This window comes from Mercenaria mercenaria, chromosome 3, assembly GCF_021730395.1.
Source record: "Mercenaria mercenaria strain notata chromosome 3, MADL_Memer_1, whole genome shotgun sequence".
Lineage (NCBI taxonomy): Eukaryota > Metazoa > Mollusca > Bivalvia > Venerida > Veneridae > Mercenaria > Mercenaria mercenaria.
In genome coordinates, this window is record NC_069363.1 from 89479270 (window position 1) to 89501101 (window position 21832).

The following is a 21832-nucleotide window of genomic DNA, read 5'->3' on the forward strand; positions in this document are numbered from 1 at the left end:
TGATTTGATTTCTTCTTTAGTTAAGCACATTAAACTGAATTATAGCATGTTAACTGTTGCGACTAAAAGGTTTTAAGAGATATTAGTTTTCAACTTCCCTAAATGCACTGTTACATAAGAATAATTTGAAAATGTCATCAACCCCATTATCAAACATTTGTCTGCTCTTTGCAGAAAGTCCACTGCTACCATAATTTAAAATGAAAATTAATCATTTCTTTAGAATCACTTTCTTAGATTTAACCTTGGATTCTGTCAGTGCACATAGGTATAGCAGGGCTTAGCTGTTATTAGTATAGCTAATTGGAAACTTTTTTATAAAGTTGTTTTAATGTACATGTACTTTTTGTTTACAAGTTAAGACAAATTGAAAGTGTTAAACTTCGAAATGAAATCTACTGTCTTTCAGGAGCCAAGTGATCCATGTTCACTTGTGATATTTAGCATGGGTTTCACTGCATATGCAGTTGGATCTGTGATACCTAGGCACTAAAAATAACTTTAACTTAAATCTGATGAAAATCTAAAGATGATTCCATTTTGCATGTACCTCTGATTTGTAAAAAAACTTTTTGAATGCCCCTCCTGTACAATATATTCTTTTCTTAATACTGGTATCATCAGGCAAAATTTCACAGTCAGATTTGTATATCATCAGCTGATTCAGTTAAGATAATAATCAATAAAACTTGATAGAATAGACTTGTAATACATTACAGCTTACTTAGGACTGTTCCTTCATATTAGATGTTTAAAATTTGATGAAGTAACTCATTTACTAAATGACACCTCATATCTATTTCTTTTGAGGTGTCTTTGATATAAGTGATGTGGTTCACAAATCAACAGTATTGTGTGTGACGGTATAGAATTTTATAAGAAGTCTTTAAATTTTAATCTTGCCTGAAAGAATGACTAACAAAGACTTGATCTGAACAAAAATTTTTAGTTTCACATAGAAATGTTCTCGGATAGATCTCCTAAAGTCAAGATGGATTACCATGCTATTTCTTTATCATTTTGCAGTGTAATGTGGAATTTTACTTTACCGTTTATTTTGCCTCATTTTCTACTTTCAGAATTTATCCTTTGTTTTTGCACACATTTTTAAAGTTAAGCTTTAAACTTCAAAATCAAAAGTATGTTTATCTTTTTTTTTTCATTTTGCCAGTTGGAACATTGTTTTGTCTGCATTTCATATTTTAATTTTAAAGAAGTAAAAGGATATATTAAAGAGGTCTTAAACACATAATGTTATAATTACATGTATTATTAATTGTGGCAAGAAGTGAAAGTATCAAATGATGTAACATTTAAAATTTTGTTCAGATGGAAGCTGAGGAATTGGAAAGAATGACTGAAGAAAAAAGAAAACAGAGAGAAGAAAGAAAGAAGAAACTTGCAGCTACAAGAAAAGAGGTTTTGCTTGTTTTAATTTCAGTTTTATTGCTATAAGAGAACTAAATTCAGACTTTAAAAAGCCATTGTCACGTAATTTTGTTATTTACCTTTATGATTTTGTTTAAGAATTTATTTGAAAAAAGTTGCCTTGGTTATAATGAATAAAGGTAACCCAAAGCAAATAATAAAGCTTTGCTGCATCTGAATCCTGATTTTTACGCTATATTTTATTATTCTGAGAGAGGTTGAATCTTTACCTTCCATTATTTGGACTGTACTAGTCTGAGTAAGAAATGGGAGAACTTAAAAATTTGTAAATTTTAGGAACAATCAGAGCAAAATTAAGACTGAATAAAATTGAATTTGTTTGGGAACCAATTTTCTACTTTTCTCTTTAAGGGTGTATATATGCCATCTGCAGAGGAGGCATTTGATTTCTTTACACGAGTTTGGGAACCAGAACCTGAGGAGGAAGAGGAAGCTGTGGAGAAAGCAGAGACGGAGAAGAAAGAGAAAAAAGAGGGAGAGGAAGAGCCAAAAGAAGGGGAAGAACCAAAAGAGGGAGAAGAACCAAAAGAGGAAGGGAAGGTAAGAGTTTTATTACAATAGTAAAAAAGGCATGGACAGAATAGATACAAGAGTTGGGAAGTGAAAAGAGCAGTGATAGAGATTGACACATTAAAGGGCATGAAGAATTAGGGAGAAAAGAAGTTTTAACTCCAGTATTAGAGGAGGGAAAGAATGAATAGAAAGAGAGGGAATGAGGAAAATGGTTTGGGAAGAGTGAAAACAGAATAGAGTATGGGAGGAGTGCAGATTTTTCTGGTATACTAGTCCAGAGAGCAGAGATAGAAAACTGAGAGAGAAGAAAAAGATAGAGAATAGACTGTAATGTAACAATAGGGAAAGTTATAGTTTATATGATGAGTTGTATATGAAAATCTATGATCAGCAAGGATCAAGATCAGTGTACACCTATACTGTTCATTTATCCCCACTTCCATATTGTTCATTTTTTTTTGCAATTTCAGAACTTGCATGCATCTGATAACAATCAATATGGATCAAGATCAGACTGCACAGATGTGCATGCTGATCTGGGTCCATACTGGTCACAAAACCCTAATATAACGGTGGTTTTCACACGGCGGCACTCATATATTTTTGTACTGGAAAAAAGATACTCATGGCAGATGAAAAAGGAAGGATTAGTGAGATAAGGCTGAGATTAAGCCCTTTATTTTGTAGTATCTGCAGTGTAATGCTATGGTCACATTAATAGAAGCAAAGAAAAATATGATGGAAATTAATTTTTAGCTCGACTATACGAAGTATAAGGAGAGCTATCCTACTCGCCCCGGCGTCGGCGTCGGCGTCTTTCCGCGTCCCCACCTTGGTTAAAGTTTTGGTGCACTTTCTCTTTTTTCAACTTATCTCTGTAATTACTTGATGGATTTGATTCAAACTTGAAATACTTATTCCTCATCATCATCCACATCATCTGACATAAGGGCCATAACTCTGGCCCCAATATTTCATGAATTATCCCCCCTTTTCACTTAGATTTTCAGGTTAAAGTTTTGATGCACTTTCACTCTATCTCTGTTATTACTGAATGGATTTGATTCAAACTTAAAATAGTTGTTCAACATCATCACCCACATTATATGACACAAGCTGCATAACTCTGGTACCATTTTTTTCATGAATTATTTCCCCTTTTTACTTAGAATTTCAGGTTAAAGTTTTGTTGCACTTTCACTCTACCTCTGTTATTACTGAATGGATATGATTCAAACTTAAAATAGTTGTTCAGCATCATCACCCACATCATATGACACAAGATGCATAACTCTGGCACAATTTTTCATGAATTATTCCCCTTTTTACTTAGAATTTCAGGTTAAAGTTTTATGCACTTTCACTCTATCTCTGTTATTACTGAATGGATCTGATTCAAACTTAAACAATTGTTCAACATCATTACCCTTATCATATGACACAAGGTGCATAACTCTGGGACCAATTTTTCATGAATTATTTCCCCTTTTTACTTAGAATTTTAGGTTAAAGTTTTGATGCACTTTCACTCTGTCTCTGTTATTACTGAATGGATTTGATTGAAACTTAAAATAGTTGTTCAACATCGTCACCCACACCATATGACGCAAGGTGCATAACTCTGGCACCAATTTTTCATTAATTATTCCCCCTTTTTACTTAGAATTTTAGGTTAAAGTTTTGATGCACTTTCACTCTGTCTCTGTTATTACTGAATGGATTTGATTCAAACTTAAAATAGTTGTTCAGCATCATCACCTCAGCATCATCACCCACACTGTATGACACAAGCTGCATTACTCTGGCACTAATATTTAATGAATTATGCCCCTTTTTGCTTAGGATATACTTATATAGTGTTTTGATACATTTTATCTTTACCTCTCTTATTACTTTAAGTTGATATTTTTGACATAGACTCAGGCTATTGTGCAGTATCTTCATCCTCAATTGGAGTCATTAAACACTCCAGTGACAGCTCTAGTTTCCTCAGATGTGCCCAGTTTCACTATCCAGCATTGAAATAGTCGAGCGCGCTGTCTCCTGTGACAGCTCTTGTAAAAAATGCAGTTGACTTAAATAGCAAGTCAAAAATCAAATGTGAAATAGGGCTTCAGGTTGAAAACCAAATTAATAACAACTTGTCTTTATTTATATCTCTGTATCAAGAGAAGCAAGAAATTATAACACACAGCTGGCTGCAACTTACCTTTTGAAGAACTCAAACTCTAGATTTCAACCTCTATATTTTCAGGGTGAAGGTGAACCGAAACCTGGCAAAGCAGAAGATGAGCAACCTTTGCTACCCCAAGATGAGGAAGAAATGGGCTATGCACTTATAGTTATGTCAAAAGCAGACTTTCCTGATCCAGATGAGGCTATACGGAATGAAGAAAAATTGTACTTCTACCCATCTAATTCAGAAAGTAAGCATTAATTTAGGTCACTGATGTTGAATCACTGAGTCTTATTCTTTTATGTGGGGCAGTCATGGTTGTAGTGGAAATGATAATTTAGAAGTGCCTTTCTGAACCTAAATGTAATGTTTTGAAAAGATGGTTGGATATTCTGCACAAGTGGAGATAAATAGTTGCTCAATGACATATAATAAGTTGTTATTTTCACTTTAAAAATGGCAGTAACAGTTGTCAGTGTAATTCTTGCTGAATTTGATTTGGAAATGTTTTTCTGTCACTAGTTCCAGCCACTGACAAAGTTGCTGAGGAGATGGAAGTGAGGCGTCTTGAAGAGGAGGGTTTCTATGTGGGTACCAAGCCTTCAACCTCGGGCTGGAACCAGAATCGAATGGAACACAGATTGCTCAAAGAAAGTGAAGTTGTAAGTAGAAACATAAAAGATCACATTCAAAGATTATACCATATGATATTTTTTAATTGAATTGAATGTTTTGCCTGTCCTGTTCATTGTATGCTAAGGCAGGTTCGTCTGTATTGTTTGAAGTTTTACTTCACTATTGTTGGACCAGCGCATGCTGAAAAACAGTCTAACCTGTATTAAGCAGCCAGCTAAGGGCCCATGAATCTTGCTGCTTAAGGCATTAAGGCAGGTGGTTGCTAAGGCAGGTGGTTGCTATGGCAGGTGGTTGCTAAGGCAGAGTCAGCTATAGTTAAATCTATAGGTAATGTTATATGAGCTGCACCATGGGAAAACCAACATGGTGCATTTGCGACCAGCATGGATCCAGACTACCCTGCGCATCCACGCAGTCTGGTCAGGATCCATGCTGTTCACTTTCAAAGTCTATTGCAATTAGAGAAACCATTAGCGAACAGCATGGATCCTGACCAGACTGCGCGGATGTGCAGGCTGGTCTTTATCCATGCTGGTCGCAAATGCAGTATGTTGGTTTTCTCATGGTGCGGTTCATATTTAGTTTGAAAAGTAGTGTTAAGTGACATCTCTGTAAATTTGTAGTCTGCTAATAATAATGTCAAATAAATTTTTCAGGGGAAAACAAGTAGCAAAAAATGGTTTGGAGAAGATGGCAAATTGTTGGCTTTACCTGACCCCCTCAAAGTGATGCCCTCAAGGCCGCCAATTACTGAAGAAGTGGAGCCCTACTTGCAGACAGTCTATAAAAAGGTAAACAAAATTAAAAAGGTAGAATAGCTATCGATTTGTGATTGCATATTTTTAGCTCCACTATTCTACTCACCCCAGCGTCGGCGTGAGCTTTCTTAGTTAAAGTTTTTCGGCAACCTTTGTTTTTCTGTCATATCTTTGTTACTATTGCTTATATCTTACTGTAATTTCACATAAACATTGTCCAGCAAACAAAGTATGTGCAGGGGCTGGGTCCATTATACCCAAGGTCAGTGCAAAACTAGTTCTCATTGGTGTTATCCTTTGTTTACATAGTTGCCCCCCACCTCCTACAGCACAATGTTGATGTGTTAATGGCACAGTAGAAATGTTTGCTTCCAATATTAATGTGTTTATTTTTATTTTTCTTAAACTTGTAGCAGTCAATATTTTCCTATCATCTGTTTTATTATTTACAGGCAATAATGCGTGAATTTGATAACCGGTACATAGATGGCACCACCGAGGGCGGTGGACAATATCAGCTGGATGTTGATATTAACCAGATCTGTTTCTCCCATCATCACTTGTTCAGTCGGGAACACGTCCTTGCTGACAAGCTTACACAGATGTATTATCAGTATGTTTTACGCCAAAAGAAAAATATGACGGAATACTTGGGGCAGAAGGTGGGTTATATTTACTATATTTACATCGTTTTTCCTGGTGTAATTTGGCAGTTGTGTTAGCTTTATCAGTAGAGAAACTTTTGATAATTAATCCAAAAGTTGGAGTATTCTCAGAGAAGATTTTATGAAAAACACGTCTTTAGTCATTTATCTTCCACTTAGATTCACATGGGAAACGTTATCAAGAAATTGTGGACAGTAAGTCAGTACTGCTGTTAAAACTCTCTTTACAAGCCACTGTTAATGATCCATATACCAGTACATTGGGAAAAAGACTGTTAAAATGCAAAAAAAATTGTTTAAGTAATGTTGTGTAGGTAAAAATAGTTTAGTACTTTTTAACCATTATATTGTATCATTGATTTGACCTGAGTGTTAGACGAGTTGTTCCTATTGTATAGTATAATAAACATTTTTTGTTAAAATCATATTTCATAGTTTATTGTCTTCATTTAGCCGTAGAGAAGGCTTATAGAATGGTTGTATAGTTTAATAAAATCTCAGGAAGAAGTCCACAAGAACAAAATATAGCATATGAAAAGAACATGCAAAACTGATCAGTTTTCATGTCAGAAATGAGTTTATATAGCTTAAACAGTCAAACAGCTTAGAATTTATTTGTTAAAGAAATAGAAGATAATTGTAAGGGGGTATATTTTAGGCTTAAGAAGTATTTTTCATGTATTACAGCTGAAAGCATTGAAAGGATCAGCGCTACATCTCCAGGATCATATAGCAGCTCACAGGGTAAATATTTCACCTCTTTCTCCAGTAGGCAGCAAAAGCCTAAATACATGTATGCTGCTTCATTACAGAAATTTGAATAATGTCACTCATGTTTTTTCATTATATTTGTATCAAGCAGATTGTTTGCAACTTGTCTGTAAGTTTATCTTATGCTTAAAAAATGAAAATTAATGTCATATGTTTCTTTTGAGCAAATGGTTTTGATGTACAATATTTGTATACATGTACATACACTGTACCATACCTTGTGGTTTGTTTGTTGAAATCTCTAAAATGCTTTATTTTATATACAAGCATGTTTCAGAACAAGAAATATTAACTGTGTTCATTTTAATAGCTTAACCCTGATTTTCAAATATGGACTCATTTGCGTGTTGAGGTAATTAAAAAAAAATTAATGTGTCTTACATTGCCCCTTAGCAATAAAACAACTATTAAAACTGCAAAAAACAAGGGTCATGATTTTTGACCCTTATTTCTTAACAAAAAAAAAAATCATTCAGCTGTATTACACCTGCAGCAAAAAAAACAATGACGTTTCGGGAATTTGGGAAATCGTCTTCGTTTTTTACTCTATACCCCAATCCCTTAAAAAATTACTAAATCTCTGAGGAGTCACCCTTAAAGAATTACGTAAAACATACTAACCAAAAAGGGGTGTACACACGTGCACGCAAGTACCCTTACATGTAAAAGTATGAAATCTTGATCCAATTTATTTGAAAATTTCAGAGTGAACAACCTACAACGGGTCTAATTACAAAGGGAACTAAAAGGAGACAAACTGAAACGGGTATTCTAAAATAAAAATTTTTCCCAAGATGGGATAAAAGCATTTTTTTCAAAAACCCGTAGACCTGATTTTTAAAAAAGCTCCCAATCCTTTGTCCTAAATGGCATTTCTTTTAAAAATCAATATAAACGGGTAAAAAAATTTTGCTTTATCCCCCTTGATTTGCGAGATAAAAAAAAGAATCGAAATTGATGAAGAAAATAAATACTAGCAGTAGGGTGAAAAAAATTTAGCCCCTATAAAAATATTCAAACATTTTCAGCTCTTTCCATTGGAACGGGACAAAAAATTTTGAATTTAAGACTTTAATTGGGAAACCAGTAAGGGGTCCCCCCAAAATAAACACATTTCAACACAAGTATGACATTTTAGTACTTAATTAAAAGTTAGTTTAAATACCGAATTTTTTTCAATAAAACTTTTTCGATCTCATTGTACTTGAAAAAGTGTTGTTTTTCTTACATTAGACAAGAAAATTTACAGCGGGATAGAGGGGAAAACGATAAACTTTGTTTAAAGAACTTATACATCCGTGAAAGAGATCAAGCAAAAAGAATCTACAAGTTCAAAAACCCCCCGAAATTTACAGACAAAAGGTTAAATATTCTTTTGAAAACTGGGTGGTATCAGTTGATATACGCCAAAAAAAAAAATTCACATGCTCATTTACATTTTTTAATACAGGAAAACCCCTTTAAAAACCAAACCCCGCCCAAGACTCTTTAATCTAAAAGTTCCCCTACTGGAAAAAAACCAAGTCAAAATTTCCCAAAAACTGTTTTTTTACTTCTTCCGGGTGTTATTTCTGTAAAAGGGGAATGTTTTTCCTTTTTGAATTTTTTTTTTTGGCCCTAAGGCTTTTTCCCCAAAAACTAAATTTTTTTCCGTGACCCCCGGGGGGGGGTCATTTTTAAGGTTTTTCACAGCTACACCGTATTTAAAATTATAATTTTTGTAAAAATTTAGACAGGCTTTTTATTGAATTTTATAAAATTTGGAGGAAGTTGAAAAAGCTCAGGACCTACAAAAATTTGAAATCAAAGAAAAAAATTAAGAACTGAAGACAAAATGACGAGAATAAACATAAAATGTTTAAAAAACGGGAAGAATGGAAAAAATCAAAAGAAACCTGCAACCAAGGTAAAAGGTCCACCCACTTGAATGGGTTTGGGTTTGACTGGAATTAAAGATGCAAGATATCAATAATCATATTTGCAGTTTTTAAAAATAATTTACATGAAATTAGAATGGTAATACTTCACAATTTAAAAGAATCATTTTAAATTTCATATTTTTTTCTATCTCTCAGGGGAAAAGGGGGCCACATTGAAGCGTAATCAGTTTCTCCTTGAAGCTTGACAAGAAATAAAAGTTGAAATTTTAAAATTTTTTCCTTTGAAATGTTAACCACATTGTTTAATTAATCACAAAGTTTGCATTTTTTATATATACACACACATTGCAAAATTTATCTAAAAAATAGGTTCTTTCAACAGGAAATTTTTAAGTTTTAAAATTAATCTTAATTCTGTTTTAAAACAGAAAGAAGAAAAAGGGGTTTAAGGGAAAAAAGAAAGGAAGGAAAGGATCGAAGCAATCGAGCCAGTGCTCTTCTGGGGGTCAGGCTGGGGTTTTATAATGAAGGGAGAAACCACCTTTTCCCAAGACATTTTGTTTTCTGTGGAATTTTTCTATCCCTTTTTTAAGGGTTGTTGGAGAAATTTAAATTTGAATAGATTTTTGAGAAACCAAAGTTATCACCAAAGTTTTATACCAAAGACTTTTTTTTTAAAAGCTATGAAAAAACAATGCATACAGGGGCACCTGGGGTTTTTTCCCCCCCCCCCATCATCAAAGTTGAAAGTTTGCTAAAATGACCTATAGTTTTTTTAAGGGACATTAAAACAAACAAAAAAAAAAAAAAAAAAAAAATTTTTTTATTAAAAGGTGTGGAAGAAAATTTACTTAATACTATTTTATATATTTAATTTTTTGGGGATTTCGGGAACCCAAAAAAAAGGCCCAAAGAGTTTTGGGATGAAGCGATCCCCCCCCACCCTGAACCCCCAAAAAAAATTTGATAAAAACACCGTCAGGGAACAGGCAAGGCCAAACAATGGAAGCGACGAGACCAGGAAGCCCAAACAAATCTGGAGTGCCAATCCGAAAATCCTAAAACCAACAGCTAATGCCATTTAAAAAAAATTTTTAAACGAATGTTTTTATGCCCCCGCATCTACTGATCGGGGGCAAAAGATTGTCCTTCTGCCTCCGTTCTTTTTGTCCTGCCCGGGAGAGTTAACCCAAAAGGGGGACCGTTTTCGTCTAGCATCAATACCCCTTACAGAATGACTTATCAATGCAAAAATGAAACCTGTGACCATTCCTTACTTCAACATCACCGACCTCAGTTTGCCTTGCCCTTTGACCTCTTTTTGGATTTAGTTGTTTTAAGGGCCATCTTTTGGGTTTAAAACCAAATAGGACTGTTTCTCTAGCATCAAAAACCCTTTTACTAAATGATTGATACTAAAGCAGATGTAACCTTGACCTTCCTCATCTTCAGACACACCGACCTCATTTTTGCCCTTAATTTTAACCTCTTTTGGACTTCGTTGCCTTTTAATGGCCACTTTTGGGTTAAACCAAATGGGCCCGTTTCGTCTAGCATAAATACCCCTTAAAAAAATAATTTGATCTAAAAAAAGTAAACTTGACCTTTCCTCACTTAAAACACACCGCCCTCAGTTTGACCGGACCTCGTTTTGGACTTAGTGCAAAATCTATCGACGGGGGCCACTGGGGCATCAACTTTTTGAACCAGTTTCTTTTTTGGAAAAGGGGGTTGGCTACAAAAAAAACACTTCCCCCCTTGGATGCGGTTTAAAACCCATTTTGGGAATAGAATTTTTAAAGTTGGAGAGATATCCATCGGCTTGCTGAATTGGTGGTTCTACCAAGGTACCTGCGGGGGGCTGAAATAATTCAGGTGTGATCTTTTATACATGTTTGTATTTGATCAAAATTTTTTGAAAATTTAGAATTGCAAAATTCCAGATGTACATACCACAAAATTTTTTATTTCTTTTATCTAATTTTACAGAAATGCTTATTTTTGCTCAGGGGGAAAAAAGGGAGGAAAATTTTTTTTCAAAATTAAAGGGTTTGTCAAAATTTTGTTAAAAACAAAGAATGCCAAAAAAACAAATCCAAATAAATTTTCCATTTTATTAAAATTTAAAATAAAACAAAAAACAAGAAAACATTGAAATTAACACTTTTTTAGTTTTGCTCTAGGTTGGTTCTGGTGTAACTAAAGCTGTATTCACCTATTTTCCAATACACGTTTTGGGAGTGCCAGTTACCACTTAAAGCATGCCACTGTTGTTAAATAGTTTGTTTACAACTTCCCTTTTAAAACCTTTTAAATTTTCTAAAATAACCTTCCATCATTCATTTGGACAGTACCATTTAAAATAAAAAGGTTTTCCCCCTAAAAAATTTACTGACTGAATAGCGAACAGGTAACCATAAAGCCTGATTTGCAGTTGATTTGGTCTACACAGGCCCAAAAAGGCAAAATACATGCGCCAGCAGGCAAAGTTAAACAAATTCATTTTTTCATTTAAAGTCTCGACCACTGTGGGGTAACTGATTTTTTTTGTACAGGTAATAAAAAAGTTTACTTACCTTGCTTTTTCAGTGAGAAAACATAAGAGGGACAGTAAGGGGGGGGGGGGAGGTGGGGGTGGCACCAGTGTCCTGGAACCACATTTTTTAACTATTTTTGTAATGTACAAAAAAAATTCTTTTTTTTCCATTTTAAGTTTTTCTTAAATATTAAAACAAAAAATTTTAACAACCATTTTTGGGATAAGTGAAACAACTCTAGGGGGGGGTTTTATAAGTTTAGACCCAGGGGGGTTTAAGGGGTCAAGCATGATCTCACCCCCTAATAAAACACAGCTATTTTTGCAGGAATGGACAAAAGTGTTTGAAACAATTTTGGGCTTTTTTCCCAAAGGGGCAAAAAAACAAAATTTTTTTCGTGTTAAAAAGTTAACCCCTTTTCAACAAAAACTTTAAAAGCTAAAAAGGGAAAATTTTTTGACCAACATCAAAAAATTTTTATAAAATTCGGGGAATTTCATGATATCTTATAGATGGCATAAGTCCTTCCAACGTCTTAACGTGGTCTAGGGCCTGCATAAAAAAAGGGTGTTTTTTAAAAATATTTAAGCACTACAAGAAATTACTGTTGAAATTTACTGTAACTTATATAATTTTTTACATTCAGACCCCTGTCTCAAGACTTAAAGGGTATTATGGCCAATTACAACTGAAGATTCGCATGGCCAAAAAGCATCCCCTTTCGGGTAAAATTCCAAAAAAAACTGAAACTATCGGGAATTTGCTCCAATTATAGCAAAATTTAGATTTAGCTATACTGGTGACATGGGGTTTGCTAAGTCAAAAAATTAACCGCTTATGCAAGCAACATAATGGCTATGGAAACAAATTTTAAAAAAAATACTATGTTTTCCAAATTTTTTAAAAACCCCCCTGGCTTGCAAACTTGTAAACCACTAAAAATTTTGCAAAAGCAGATTGCAAAATTTTAAAACAAACAAAAGGCAACACTATGTATTGCAAAACTTTAAAACCTCTACAAATTCAAAACAGTATTGAAAACTTTAAAAACCATCTACAAATTTGGGGCAATGGGGGCAGGGGGAAATTGCGAAATTTTAAAAAACCATCTAAAAATTGAAAATAATATGTTTGTAAAACTTTGAAACCATCTACAATTTGAAATAGCTTGTATTAAAAACATTGAAACCACCTACAAATTGCAAATAGCTATGTATTGTAAAACTTTAAAACCATCTACAAATTGCAAATAGCTATGTATTGCACAACATTAAAACCATCTACAAATTGCAAATAGCTACCAGTATGTATTGTAAAACTTTAAAACCACCTACAAATTGCAAATAGCTAGTTTTCAAAACAAAAAAAACCATCCCCAAATTGCAAAAACAAGTTTGCAAAACATTGAAACCCCAAAAAATTGCAAATACTATTTTTAAAACTTTAAAACCACACAAATTGCAAATAGCATGATTGCACAACTTTAAAAACCCATCTTACAAATTGCAAATAGCACCAAAATTTTTGAAAATTTTAAAAACCCCCACAAATTGCAAATACTATGATAAAATTAAAAACCCCCTTAAAAATTTGGGCAAAACAAAGTTTGCAAAACATTGAAACCACCACAATTGGCAAAAGCTATGATTGAAAACTTTAAAACCTCAAAAAAATTTGAAAATAGCTATTATGAAAAACTTTGAAACCACCTAAAAATTTTCAAAAGCATTATGTAAAACTTCAAAACCACTACAAATTGCAAATAGCTATTATTGCAAAACTTTAAAACCACCTACAAATTGCAAATAGCTATGTATTGTAAAACTTTAAAACCACCTACAAATTGCAAAAGCTATGTATTGCAAACTTAAAACCACCTAAAAAATTGCAAATACATGTTTTGTAAAACAAAAAACCACCTACAAATGGCAAAAGCTATGTATGCGAAACTTTTAAACCACCAAAAATTTGAAAATAGCTTGAAATTGCAAAATTTTAAAACCATCTACAAATTGAAAATAGCTAGTTTTAAAAATTTTAAAACCATGAAAAATTGAAAAGCTATTATTGCCAATTTTAAAAACCCACCTAAAATTGAAAATAGCTCCATATGTATTGAAAAATTTTAAAAAACCACCTCAAATTGAAAAAACATTATTGCAAAATTAAAACCACTACAATTCAAATAGCTATGATTGCAAACATGAAACCCCTACTAATTCAAAAAGCTAGTTTTGCCAACTTTTAAAAACCCACCTAAAAATTTCAAATAGCTAGTATTCAAAACTTAAAAACCACTAAAAATTTGCAATACTATGTTTTGAAAACTTAAAACCATCTACAAATGAAATAGCATGTATGCAAAAACTTTAAAACCAAAACAAATTGCAAAACAAATGTTCCCAAAAATTAAAACCACCAAAAATTGCAAATAGCAAGTATTGCACAACTTTAAAACCCCTACAAATTCAATAGTATGTATTGCAAAATTTTAAAAACCCCTACAAATTCAATAGCTATGTTTGTAAACTTAAAACCACCAAAAAATGCAGATAGCTATTATTGTGAAATTTTTAAAACCATCTACAAATTGCAAATCATGTATTGTAAAATTTTAAAACCACCTAAAAAAGGGCAAATAGCTATGTATTCCCCAAAACTTTAAACCACTACAAATTGCAAATAGCTTGTATTGTGAAACTTAAAACCATCTACAAATTCAAATACAATGTTTGCGAAATTTTAAGACCACCTAAAAATTGCAAAACTTTTTTGCAAAACTTTAAAACCACCTAAAAATTTACAAAATTTTACAATGCTTTCTTGCCTTTCCCCGATTTTTTCAGAAATTAAAGCATGACTTCTTTTTTTAAGTCATTTTTCCCCTTTTAATTTTTCCTGTTATAAATTTTTCTGAAAAATCATAAAATACATTGAATTTTTTAAGTTCACCCTTACCGTTCTAATATAAAAGATCTTTTTGCTTTTTGTATTTTAGTATATAAAAAACCACGACTTAAACCTTTTTCCTTTTCTATGTCAAAGGGGTTTTAAGTAGTACATGATGGCAGAGTTAGGGCCCCCCTTACCTGACACCAGTGGACGTGTTGCTGACGCTAAAATCTAAGTTCAGCTGACACGATAAACCATAGCAGAGGGAGGGGCAGTGGTATTTTTAGATACACCAGCTTCTCATCCTTAGTCCCCCATCATTTACCCACCAATAAAAAACCGGTTTTTCCTAAAATTTTTTCTCTTGTACCCTTTTTTAATCTCGACATTCGAAGAATTCTGAGTTTATACTCACACGGGATGCGCAGTGTCACACATGTTAAAGTTTTTGCAAAAAGTACAAACAAGTATTTTACAGACGATTCATATAAAAAGTTTTTAATTACTTTTTCGTTTACCTTTCACTTTTGGGAAAAAGGGTGGTCAAAAAATTGATGACTTGAAACCAGGGGATACAACATTCAGTGAGCAGGGGCAGTAAATGAACAAGGCCAGGCTTAGTCCCCCGTCCCCGCCCAAACATTACCAGCATTTTTAAGTAAGTTAAAAATTTCGTTTTAAAAATTTAAAAATGAAATATTTAAAAATCCAAATTCCCTTTGAAAAAAACCTTTTTAAAAAGTTTTAAATTTTAATTTTTTTTAAAAAATAATATTACTGCAAAACCCAGCATTTCAAACTTGGGCCCCGGCTGGATACCCTCCCCAAATTCCGTGTCCTTTTTGGGGGGGAGATAGTACTTTTTAAATTCGCTCGCAAAAAGCAAACATAAAAAGCATTGTTCAAGAGTTGACTTTTGAAATTAAAAAAACCCTTTGGTAATTACAGACTAAGTGCAATTTTTTTTTAAATTGGGGAAAAAACAAGAAAAAATTTAGCACCAAAAAACACAAATAAATACATGGGGGTTTTTTTAATTTTCAGAACAGAAGAAATGACCTCTAGCAGCTAAGGGGCCACGGGGTAGGATAAAGAAACTTGCGATGGTTCAGCCCAAACTGGACCAAATGATCCCACAGCGAAATAGTATCATATTAGGGTTTAATCATTTTTTTATAAATATTTCTTTTTTCTAATGATTTTCGCCTTAAATTTTAGAAATTAAGTCAAGAGTTCTTAACAAAATCAAATACAGCCTACCCTTTTTGCCAGTATAAAAAAACAAGTAGCCAGGGCGGGGAAAATTCTACATGACAGAAGAAATTTTAATTTTCTAACACATCCGTTTCATTTTCCTAATTTAAACAAAAAAGGCTGAAAACAGTGATTATTATACAAAAAAACCATGTCTGATTCACAATTATTACTCATACACAAACGGAAAAGGGGCGCCGGAAAAGAAACCAATTGAACACGAAAAATATTTAATGAATTCGCAAGGAGTATTTAAAAAATCCTTGAAACGTTTTAAAGAGGTAACCCTTGTAGAAAAAGGTCAGTCCCGCTATAAATCCAAAAGTTGTTGGGGTAACTGAAAAATTTATAAAGGGGGTTTATGCCCATACCAATCAAAAAAACTGAAGCACAATCAAAAAACCAAATTTTGAACCCTTTCGGCCAGATAGTTAAAGGGACGTCTTTGAATCACTTGGGCCCTCACTTTTTTTGGGTTTGTTCATCTCAACATAAGGGAGAAGCCCTCCCTGGTTTTTTGGGAAAATCAGTTTCTAACCCCCTTTTCCCCTTGTGCAAGGGCACAAGGGGCCCTTTTACAACCATTAAAAATTAGAGAAAAAAAACATCAGCACATTATTTGATTAAACAAAAACCGTTTTAAAGATTTAATATTACAAATACCAAATATTTACACCCACTTAAAAATCAAAAACCACACAAAACATGATCTAATTTTATACATATACAGGGAATCAGCGATTTTACTTTACTTTCCCAAAAGAATATTTTTCCTCTAACAACTGACAGGATTTGATTTTGTTTAGGACGAAAATCAGCTAATCGTAGATTTCATTTCTTCAACTAAGGGAAAGAAGTAAAAATTCAAAACACAAAATGGGGCCAGCATATGACGGAAAAACCAAGAATCCCCTTTAATGTAATAGATGTTCACTTCTGTTATGCTTTTCATTTTTTAATTTTTTAAAATTAGAGTTTTCTGTTCATGTTTTAATGCACACTGGGCGACATTCATATTTTTAAAATTTTCATTGAATAAAGATAAAAACACCAAAATGTATGAACACACCCAAAAACCTAAAAACAAAAAATAATTATTCCTTTCTTTAATTGTTTTTCCCCTTTAAAAAGGAGAATTTTTAAATTTAAATATTTGAATGCTTCCCCTTTTTGACCTACATTTAATTGGGTACATTTAAACAAGAATTTTTTTGCCAAAAAAAGTTTTTATTATTGACACTGGCATACTGTAAAAAGCACAATAATTCCCAACTTTGCACAAAATCACGGCTGTTTAAACATTTGCAAAAAATTTTTGTGGTTTATTTTTATTGAAATAAAAGGAATAAAAAAAAAACTGACTGATAAGTTTTTAACTTTAATCAGGATTATAAAAAAAGAAAGGGGAAAAGCAGAATTACACAGATGGGCGACTTGAAAATCTCACAGAGCTGCATAAAAAGGTTCAGACAGAGGGGGTTTTTTTCAGGGAAAAAAAATTTTTACTTTATTTAAATGAGATATACCTACAGCAAAATTTTTTTTGCTTGAACTTACAGGACCAGCAAAATTTTCAAGAGTTTTGGGAGTTTTACCATCTAACAGTATAATATATATTATATGGGAATTTTTAGGGCCTGACATTTAGGATACAAAAGGGGGTGTTTGATTCATCTAAGTTTTAGCAAACAAAGTTCGACTGTATACCTTTTTAAATAATGTTCTGTTTTAAATAATTTGGTTTTTTATATAGCTTTTTGAGCTTAAATGATATCTACAATTTGAAGGGTGCATTAACAACATTAAATCTTTCTAGATACTTGGGCAAAAAGCAATTCGTAGAAAACAATCAGTTTACCCCCCACTTAAATTTTGACAAATTACCATAAAATACCAAAATATTTAATTTTCTGATGGGTTTCCATTACTTAATTTTAATACTTAGGTCTATAGGGAAGACCGCGTTCTGACTTGGGATCAAAAAGCAATGGAAAAAAAAAAAATAAATAAACACTAGAGCTTGGGGGCCAAAATAGTCAGACTTCAAAAGGGTATTTCCCTTGGGCATTACAAGCCCGTTTCAGGGGCATAGGTCAAAGGGCAAGGTAACAGGATTGAGACTTTAAAAAGGTTTTTTTCAAAAATAAAGACCGCTTTGGCCTACATTTTCAAACTTCCAAGGATGAACCTTTGGTCAGAAAATGACCCCTATTTGTTTCGGGGTCGTAGGTCAAAGTCAAATACGTGAGTTTAGCGAAAACAATTTCAGCTCAATAAAAAATAAAAAACCTTATCTATAGTCCACGTTTATAGACGATTGCATTTTTCAGTAGATGCCCTATAATTTGGGGTCAGTAGGTCAGAGTTTTAGAAATTTCGGGGTTGACATGGACAGGTCATATTGGGTGTTAGGGGACAATTGATTTAAAAAAAAGCCCGTTTTATTTTTAGTAAAAATTTTTTAAAAGACTTTATGAAACTTAAAACAAGCTTTTTTTTATAATTTTTGATTCAGACAGGTGAGAGGGAAATTTCGTTTCGTCCCATAAAAGATGGGAAAATATGGAAAAGAAGAAGCATGCCAAATATTTCGTAAGCAGCAGATGAAACTTTTATTTTTTGCATGTAATCCACCCAAAAATTTAAATCGGGTCGAATTTTTTTTTGTACTAAAAAAAAAAACTAGAATTTACTTATATAAGAAGTTCTTTTTGTTTACACGACAACCATTCCAAAACAGATTGCCAATTTTTAAATTTCCAACAAAAATAAAACATTTTTTCGATTTTCTTTTTTATCACAATTAAATGCAGATAAAAATTTTTTTAGCAAAAGAGGGTTTTGGGTTAAATTGGAAACTTTGCAATCTTAAAAATATGCACATGTTGTAAAAGCATTTTTTGAAAAAGAAAAAAGCATAAATTTTTTGCACCCTTTGCGCTTGCATAGTTCAGAGCATAATGCAAATCTACTCACAGTTTTAAATGGGGGCTAAATTAGATGGTTTTTTGTTTCAAAACTTTTCTTTTTTTTATCTTTTTCGGACAATTGTGCAAAACTGGTAAACCTTGCGAGGTGACTTTTGCTGTAACGCACAAATAATATGCTTATCAAATGTGTGAGGACAGAAAACCCAAAAAAAGCAAATTTTTTTGGGTAACATCTGAAGTTTTTGCTAACCGTTTTGGCTGCAAAACAAAGGAAAAAAAAATTTTAAGATGTCACATTAAAAGTAAAAAGGATTTTTTATTTTGAAAAATATTAATTTAAGCCCCCAATTTGAAATGTATGGGGGGGGCATATATGTTACCCCTGCCTAGTGAATGTCTCCTATCCTGCAAAAATAGTTTTGGGGCCCATTTCTTTGTTGTGCATACTGACACCAAAAACCACCATAACAAGATTGGTTGTTTCAGGCCAAAGGGCACAAAAAAAATTTTTATTTTTCTTGTCTCTCTGTAAATATTTTTCAGTATGCAAATGGGTTTCTTTTTCAGAAAAATCCATTACGGGTGCACACTTTTGTACCAACATCCAAAGCAGGGGGCCCCAACTAAAGATATTTTCAAATTACTTGATTTCTTTATCCATTTACAAATTTTTTTGTTTATTTTAAGTCTGTTTTCAGAAAATTTGGGTACCCCAAACACGAAATTTTTGAGCGTAAAGCTCCATGAAACCCCAACTAAAAACGCAAGAAGGTAACAGCTCAGAATACAAGGAGAGAGGTAAAAATACTGCAACATCACTGCACGAAAGTACCCATCAAAGGCTGCTCGCTGCAGGGAGGTCAACATTACTACATATTGCAATATAATGGCACTGTGTCCAATAGAGAAAAAGACTACCAAAAAAAGACCCAAGACCCAACATTTTAACCTCTTTCTTGGGAAATATCTCTTAAAATCAGTGTGACGAAGACTGATGTCAAAAGGTGTACCTTAATATCATTTTGACCTCAGAAATAAAGGGCGAACTTTTCTTTCAACCTTTTAGACCCTACTTTCAGAAACTGCTTAAAGGGGCCCTAACTTAAAATAAAACCCAAAAGGTTTAGCTTTTTATTGACCCAAAAAACTTTTTTTTAAAAATAAAAGGTCGTATATATATTTCTTACACCCATTTTTGGGAGGTTTAAGAGTATGTACGAAATAAAAGGATATTGCCCTTGCAACTTTTTAAATTACATGTCCCTGTAACTCTGGAAAAAAACTTATATAGTAAATATTTCTAAGTAACAAACGACCTTTTTTTATTGACACTGTAAAAAGGGTAAAAAAATTCTTAAATCATCAGCTCATAACAAATGTCAAATGGTACTTTCAGCATTTTAAAAGCTTTTCACATGAGGTAAAATTTGGTCTAAAAAATTCTGTGGAAAAACTGTAAAAAAAAAATATAGTTTTTTTTACATTTCTCAAAAAAACGTTTTTTTTACTTTCGACATTTAATTTCGGGGCGAGAATTTTGTCTTTCCCCTTCGAAACTTTAGAGAAAATTTTTAGGCAGAAATACACCAGTACTGGTATGGAATCCAGAAAACGGCAAGACACAATAATGGGAAAGGTTTTTTTATATTAATTTTTGATAATGTGTTCAACTGAACAAAGCAAACAATACTAATTAATCCATAAAATTTAAAAATTGTGTCCCGTGTATAGAACCACATTTCAATGATAAAAACAAAACAAAAACCTTTAAAAACTTTAAAAATGAATGCTGTTATTTTGCTTTACACAACAGGTTTTTTTTGGGGTGTTTTTTTCAAATTACTAACCAAAAATAGACTTATTTTACACTTGTTCAATTTTTTTAGTACAACAAAATATCATACTCTTTTTTCTTACAAAATTTCCAAAAAGTTAACTTTTAAATTTTTTTGGATCTAAAAAGTCTTTGTTGTAAGAGCTACCTATTTTTACTTGTTTGCTTTATTGTATAATAAAAGCCTCTTTGTTTTGAGAATATATGTGAAAAGTAGGATAGTAAAAAAAAAACTATATGTAAAACTTGTGTTCTAAATACCTGCGACAACAAGGGCTAAGTAACCATTTTTAAACGGCAACCAAGGCCCAAACCCAATCCCTCATTCTGGTCAAATTTGCTGTTAGAGCGGTCAAAACCTATCCTGCTGAAAAGATGTCACCCCAAGAATCGAACCCAATTGGGACAGGGCCCCCCACCACCAGCAAAAAGAAATTTTAAAAAACATGACCCACCTTAGACTTTGGTAAACACAGAGTTAAGAAGTTTTTTACAAATGTTGGGTTTTAAAGGGGAAAGGAAAAAGAATAAGTAGAATAATTTTGATTCCATTTTTTCCAAACGGGTTTTTGAAAGTTTTAAAAAAATTTTGAAGCAATTTTATTAAAAGACAAAAAAATTTGGGAAATGTGAACAAAAAAAAAAAAAAAAAAACAGAAAGATTTAAAATTAGTGATCCCTTAAAAACCAGATGTTTTTTTTTGATGATTCATTAAAATACCGGTGTTTTTTTTTATGGCAAATTAAAATACTGGGGTTTTTGGTGATCCCATTAAAATACCAATGATCCTACCTACCCACTACCTTAAAGTTTTTGTTCTTTGCTTTTTGGTTTTTAAATTACTATTTATTTTACAATTTTTCTTTTTGTTTTGATTCTTCTTACCTTTTTTTCAATCGAGGATAAAAAATACAGCAAATTTAAAATAACTACACTGTCCTTTTTAAAAGTTTTTTTTTTTGGGCAGCTTGGAAGAATCAACTCAAAAATGTGGGGTATTTTAATTTGTGCACACATTATATTTTTTTGTGTTTTTAAAAGACAAACAGGGCCCTTACACAAGATCATAAAAATTTGACCCCAATTGTGACGTCGCTTAGGGGTTTAGGTTTTCTTACGTCATTGACAAAAAGGAACATAATTCTGAAAATTTAGATCTACCAAAACTAAGAAAAATTTTTTTTGTTCTTTTTAATAAGCTTTTGGGGCCTCACATAAGGTGTTAAATTGCACCATAATAAGCTTTTAAAGCTGTTGGAAAAATTTCGCCCGGATTTAATTGTTTCAAATTGGAAAACAAGCAAAGATTCAAAATTAAAGGTTTTTGCCCAGGGCAGGGCAAATATTTAACCTTGGGCAACAGGATTTCTTTTAAAGTATTTTTTGTAATCGGCACATAATAAATATAATGTTGAATTTTTAAAAAAAAAATCATTTTTTTTTGCACGGGCACATAGCACAAAAGGTTTTGTTTTTTTCTTCTTCTTATAATAATTTTTTGATTTAAAAAATTTGTATAACATATATGTTTTTAAA

At 32.5% G+C, this 21832-nt stretch overlaps 1 protein-coding gene across 1 annotated transcript in view; it reads left to right on the forward strand.

Annotated features, from left to right (window-relative positions):
- Positions 1-21832, forward strand: part of LOC123524113 (coiled-coil and C2 domain-containing protein 2A-like) — a 48658-nt gene that overhangs the window by 12242 nt on the left and 14584 nt on the right. Inside the window, exons 9-16 of the mRNA XM_053539827.1 lie at positions 1330-1419; positions 1801-1989; positions 4217-4388; positions 4661-4800; positions 5431-5565; positions 5985-6194; positions 6885-6990; positions 18047-18050. Coding sequence (XP_053395802.1) covers positions 1330-1419; positions 1801-1989; positions 4217-4388; positions 4661-4800; positions 5431-5565; positions 5985-6194; positions 6885-6990; positions 18047-18050 — 1046 coding nt within the window. The remainder of the gene's footprint in view (positions 1-1329; positions 1420-1800; positions 1990-4216; positions 4389-4660; positions 4801-5430; positions 5566-5984; positions 6195-6884; positions 6991-18046; positions 18051-21832) is intronic.